The 6,121-nt window shown below is 41.3% G+C and overlaps 1 protein-coding gene across 1 annotated transcript; it reads left to right on the top strand.

The window, feature by feature from the left end:
* Positions 1-1,482: 1,482 nt before the first annotated feature.
* LOC104267375 (V-set and immunoglobulin domain-containing protein 1) lies at positions 1,483-5,425 on the top strand (the record flags this gene model as incomplete). The annotated part of the gene is made up of 4 exons (XM_009866082.1): positions 1,483-1,681; positions 3,439-3,594; positions 4,233-4,352; positions 5,302-5,425. Coding segments are annotated over 4 exons (599 nt in total), but the record flags the coding sequence as incomplete, so codon positions are not given.
* Between the last annotated feature and the right edge of the window lie 696 nt (positions 5,426-6,121).

Here is a 6,121-nt window from a genome sequence, read left to right as displayed (position 1 = left end):
CTGGATAGGCTGGATCAGTGGGCCAAGGCCACCTCCATGAAAATCAATAAGGCCAAATGCTGGGTCCTGCACTTGGGCCACAACAACCCCCAGCAGCGCTACAGGCTTGGGCAGGAGTGGCTGGAGAGCTGCCAGGCAGAGGGACCTGGGGGTGCTGATGGACAGCCGGCTGAACATGAGCCAGCAGTGTGCCCAGGTGGCCAAGAAGGCCAACAGCATCCTGGCCTGGATCAGCAATGGTGTTGTCAGCAGGAGCAGGGAGGGCATCATGCCCCTGTACTCAGCTTTGGTGAGGTCTCACCTTGAGTACTGTGTCCAGTTTTGGGCCCCTCACTACCAGAGAGACATTGAGGTGCTGGAGAGAGTACAGAGACAGGCTGCCAAGCTGGTAAAGGATTTGGAACATGTGTCATATGAGGAACGGCTGAGGGATCTGGGGCTGTTTAGCCTGAAAAAGACGAAATTGCAGGGAGAACTTATCACTCTACAACTACCTGAAAGGAGGTTGTAGTGAGTCAGGGGTTGGTTTGTTCTCCCTAGTGGGGAGTGATAGGACAAGGTGAAGTGGTGTTAAGTTGCACCAAGGGAGGTTCATGTTGGATATTAGGAAGAATTTCTTTACTGTGAGGGTTGTCAGCAATTGGAACAGGCTGCTCATGTTGATGGTTGAGGCACCATCCCTGGAGGTGTTTAAGAGAAGGGTGGATGTTGTGCTGAGGGACATGGTTTAGTGGTGTTGATAGGGCTGCGACAAAGGTTGGACTCGATGATCTTTCAGGTCTCTTCAACCAAAACTGGTCTATGATTCTGATTCTATGATTCTATGACACTGGTTCTGGCTCTGATTATACAAACAAGGAAAACAGCATGGTTGCTCTAATTGCATCTGGGATGATTCTGCTGGTGTTCTCATACTGCGTTTTTACTGCTTCCAAATTTACCGCCAACAGATCAGGTACCTTGTATCTTGTGGATTCATTTGAATTCTCTGTTTGCTAGCTTCTGTATCTGGAAAGCTCTGCAGCCATGCATTATTTGCAATGACAGGTCCATTCTTGTTACAGTCTTCTACTGAGCTGCTTATTAAAAATATCACAAATTATCAGTGCTTCAATTAGTACCACTATTCATTGCGCATAACTTAGCAATTTTTCCCCGGAACTGTCATATGATGGTAAATGGTTGCACCTTTATTTTTGCAAATACATCCGTCTGTGACTGGAGTATTCACAAAAAATACTAGCTATTGTCCATTTACACAATTTAAAAATCCCATTTCTGAAAAGTTTGTCTTTTAAGGACCACTAGAAATACATATTAAAATGTACCATGTTTTCATCTCTGCTTACTTGAAGGAGGGGGCAAGAAAGGGGGTGCCATTGCTTGGCTTAATCAGAAATCAACCCTATTCTAATTACGAGTACCAAAAAACTGTCAGTAAGATCTCTTGTTATTAACCTAACAATTGACTATTTATCACAGATCTATTATTATGCAGGTGGCCAGTCTTACTCCTATGGAGAATTTAAGGACAGGATAACAGCTGCAACAGGTCCAGGGAATGCCTCAATAACAATCTCCAACATGCAGCCCTCAGACACGGGGTCCTACACCTGCGAAGTTTTCAGCCCCCAGGGTGATGCTGGACAGAGTCAAAAATCTGTGATTGTTAATGTGCTGGGTAAGCATCTTTCCTCTCTGTTGCTGTATTGTAGTCTTCTTCCCCCATTATGAAACACTGAAGTTACGGCTCAAAATGATTAGGACTAGAGGGAGGAAGAGGGCTGTGATAAACAAGGCCCAGGATGCAGATCACTGCTGCACCGATGCAGAGGTTTGTCCAAAGGCAGGCAGAGCCTGGGCTCCCTCTAGCTTCCACGCAACGCAGACCCGGTACCACACCACACCCAGTAAAATCCCATTCTCCCACAAGCAGCCTTCAGATTTGCTTTGTGCTCTCAAAAAGCTACCCGATGTAAGGAGCTGAGTGGGTAGGTGGAATTACCCACCTTTACTATATTTTTTCATGTTGGAAAACAAAGTGATGCCAACTTTGATTAAAATTAAAAGCCATTCCCAGAAACTCTGGAAGCTTAGAATGTATATAGTACAAAGTCTATTCTGGATGGAAGAAAGCAGTAGTTCAACCATGAACAGGGAGCATAGAAAGCATGAAAAGCAGTGGAATGAGATATTTTACTTCCTAATAAGATAAAAATTTGGACTAACTCCATCTAATCATAGAATCATAGAATGGCCTAGGCTGGAAGGGACCTTAGAGATCATCTAGTCCAACCTCCCTGTCACGCGCAGGGACCCCACCTCTCGACTAGACCAGGCAACACATGGGGACTGAACGGGAATCGGTGTTGTCATTGTTGTCAGCACCGCGCTCAAACCACTGAGCTAACCGTCCCCCTAATCATAGCTTTTATATTGAGAAATCATACCTGGTCAGAGTGACAAATCCAAACCGTATCAGAACCAATTTCAACATAATTTGCTTACCTGCCAGGGATAAGAATAAGACTTATTTAAACTCAGTCCTGAAAAAACAATGTACTACTGTTAATTTTCATCAAAAACTCCACAAATAAATAGCAAATCTTGGAGCAGTTGAGTAAGAGATTGTGCTTTTCATATGGAAACCAAGAAAGGTTATTCATTTATGCACACAAAATTGGGCTGTGTTCATTACTGGTATAATTCCACTGACAGTACTCTAAAGAACCATAAGGGCATTTCTATAGGTAGGAAATTAAAAAATAGGTGTGAGTGGAGAGAGAATCTTCTTCTGTGTGCAAGTGAGGAAATGCTACGAGAACATACATAATTTTTAACAGAACTGTAGTTAATTTATTTCCTCCACGACTGCAATATACTGAAGAATCAGGCCTTGATCCTCTCCCTTTATGTGGAAAAGCTCTTGCTGTGTCCAAAATGAAAATGATGCTGATGGCAGAATATTGTATAACAAATAGCGATAGGCCCTTTTTAATTAAAGTAATTAATAGTCTTCATCTCAATACCACCATAATAATATTTAGTGTGCAAATGGAAGAAAATATATTAAAAATGGATCCTGGGCCATGTACACACATTTAATATTCCTCAAATCTTTATGGTAGAGCCTCTGGTCAGATTCATAAACAAGACTGCTCCAGGATGGAAATCTGTGGATGGGGTTCCATTCTTTACTTATAGAATCATAGAATGCATTAGGCTGGAAGGTACCTTTAAAGGTGATCCAGTCCAACCCCCTGCAGTGAGCAGGGACATCTTTAACTAGATCAGGTTGCTCAGAGCTCCATCAAGCCTGACCTTGAATGCCTCCAGGGATGGAGCCTCCATAGTGGACCAGTACCAGAACTCTGAGGTGGATGCCTGAAGCCCCAGGTATATACTCATGATTCGTCTGTTATCATTGTTATTTTACAGTCAAACCATCAAAACCTTTCTGCAAAATAGAAGGAACACCTGAAAAAGGCCATCTAATCTACCTCTTATGCAAATGTGATGAAGGATTGCCACACCCTACCTATCACTGGTACAAGGTAGATGAGAACACCCTCAAGCCTGTGACTGAACAACTCAGTACGTAACTACAGGACTACCAATCTATGTTCAAGATCTGGAATTCCATAGTAGCAGCCCTGTGTATCACATAGGGAAGTTAAAACTTACCCTCCTCTTCTGATGGTCAACGCCACAATATTGTATTTTTACTTACTCAAATTGACTGACAGCTGTCACAAGCACAAGACGTTTCTTCTATTTGTTTTAATAAAAACTGTGTGGCATGCCATTATTTTAAACTGTTAAAACGGGTGAAATGTTTATGCCTTTACATCTCCTTTTCCTCAGAAATTTTAGTGAACCTAGAATAAGTCAATTTGTCATTCAGGTGCTAAGACTTCCATCCTGAAAATCATCAGTACTGTTACATTTTAATTTGTGAAGTTACACTGACAACAATAGTATCAATGTGGGTAAAACTTCAGACAGACTGATTTGCAGACCAGGCACCTACTTCTGTCCTAGTGCACTCCTGCAGAATCCACTGTGGTGATTTTCAATTTAAGTGTATTTTATTTAATGAATATAACCCTCCCCAAATGAATGATCTGAAAATCCTGTTTCTAATCTCTTAATAGCTCTCAGTATTACCAACTAAAGAACACTGTTTGCCTCTACAGTATACAAAGAGTAATCTGCACCTCTCTCTGTCACAGATCCAAACACGGGTATTCTTTACATTGGCAATCTCACCACCTTTGAAACTGGGTATTACCGGTGTGTAGCCAGCAATGTCCTGGGGAACAGCACCTGTGAGCTCGACCTAACTGCAAAGCGTAAGTTTAATGCATGAAAGTAATCACATGTTTGATGTATGACATGCTCAATTTGCAGGAAAATGCTGTAACAAATTTAAAGCCTAGATTTGCTTGAAGCAAGAACAGAATGGGCTTCAGAGAGCTCTGGAGATTTCATCTAGGCATGCCTAGAATTTACACTGACCTAGAGAACTGCTTTAATATCTCCACCTTAATTTCCCAGTGGGAGCAGTTGCTGAACCTGGATCTGACTGTGAAGCCTTTACTGACAATTGACAGACGTGGAGTTTAGAGCAATTTCTTGCAGCCAACTGCAAGTCTCACCTGCAAGCCAACCTCAGTCTCACTGAGGTCTTCTGGTCCAGAACTTAAAACCATCACTGAAATGTGGTAGTAAAATAACTGGGGAAGTCCAGTCATGGAAAAATACCTTATCCTGACTACCCTCAAGCAGTGATCAGCCTCAGCTTGACTGTTCTCAAGCAGTGATCAACCTCATCCCAAAATGGTCACTCAGCGGTTTATAAAATAAAAAATTCAGGTCAGAGCTAGAAGCTGTACTGAGGTTTTTGGGGCTCACAAATGATGAGAGCACATATTTTACATCTCAGCTGAAGTCAGAGCTAACAGCAACCTGAATTTCAGAATTTGTTTGCAAGGACTGACAAGCAAAGGCTTTCAACTATTGGCAGTGCTAACGGACTAATATTTCCCTTTGCCAGGCATAAGCATGGGGTTTGTTGAGGTAGTGAGCTCACTGAAAAGCAAGGAGGCAGCAAAGGTCATAAAAGCACAGTTCTCTCTTTCCTAGAGAATCTTTGGCCTCCCTCCTGGAAATATAGGTGTCAGACACTTATTTTAGTTTTTCTGAATCCAGTGCCTTCTTTCTGCTAAAGGTTCCTCCACTGAATTTCCATGGGATTTTGCTATAATAATACTTCTTAAAAAAATCTTTTTTTCTTTCCAGATTCAGACAACGGTATTATTGCTGGAGCGTTAATTGGAGCGGTTCTGGTAGCTGCTATCATTTGTGTTATCGTCTGGGTGTTAACCAAGAAGGCAAAAAAGAAGACATCAAGTAGTGAGATGCAGTAAGAATTTCTGTTTGCTTCATTTAAAGACAATTATTTCTTATACTTCAATTATTTCCATTGCACTGCTGATAATCAAGAACTAAAGTAAAATGCAGTTACTCTAAATATTTTTGAAGGATATATAATAGAGGTCTTGAGAAAACTTTCATAGTAAAAATATTTGCTTTTGTATGACTTTTGAGCTGTTGCTCTTGTAATAGAAGTCGCCATTACCCTCTTCTCCATGTTTACAGGCAGCTGCCACTTTGAAGTATCAAAAATAGTAAAATAAATGTTTTTTAAACAACACAAAGTGGCAAGTTGGAAAAACAGTTTTTAATATTTAAAAGTTAATGGGGACTGTTAATGGTAGGTGCAAGAAGTAAAAAATTACTGGGATCGTACATTGCTAGATTTAAACACAGAGGGCTCCCTTCAGTGCTATTTGAAATTACAGGGCACATGCTTGGGACACTCTAAAGCATCTCAAATGGCAGGAGACAGAAGGTTTAGGCAACAGAATGAAGCCTAGAATGTCCATTTTGATCCTGCTCTGAAAATGTCTTTTCCTCTGTGCTTTGGTAGCTCATTTTTCCCTAAAATTACCAAGTCTTCAGAACAGGCACAATCTCATATGCTATACAGACTGTATTTAGTCCCATGATGATAAATGCTAAACAAATACATGCAGCTGAGGCCAGAAAAATATAATAT

The sequence above is a fragment of the Apaloderma vittatum genome, unplaced genomic scaffold (assembly GCF_000703405.1).
Source record: "Apaloderma vittatum isolate BGI_N311 unplaced genomic scaffold, ASM70340v1 scaffold45143, whole genome shotgun sequence".
In the NCBI taxonomy this organism is placed as follows: Eukaryota; Metazoa; Chordata; class Aves; order Trogoniformes; family Trogonidae; genus Apaloderma; species Apaloderma vittatum.
The sequence above is the reverse complement of the archived record's forward strand: the minus strand, read 5'-3'. Positions and strand labels throughout refer to the sequence as shown.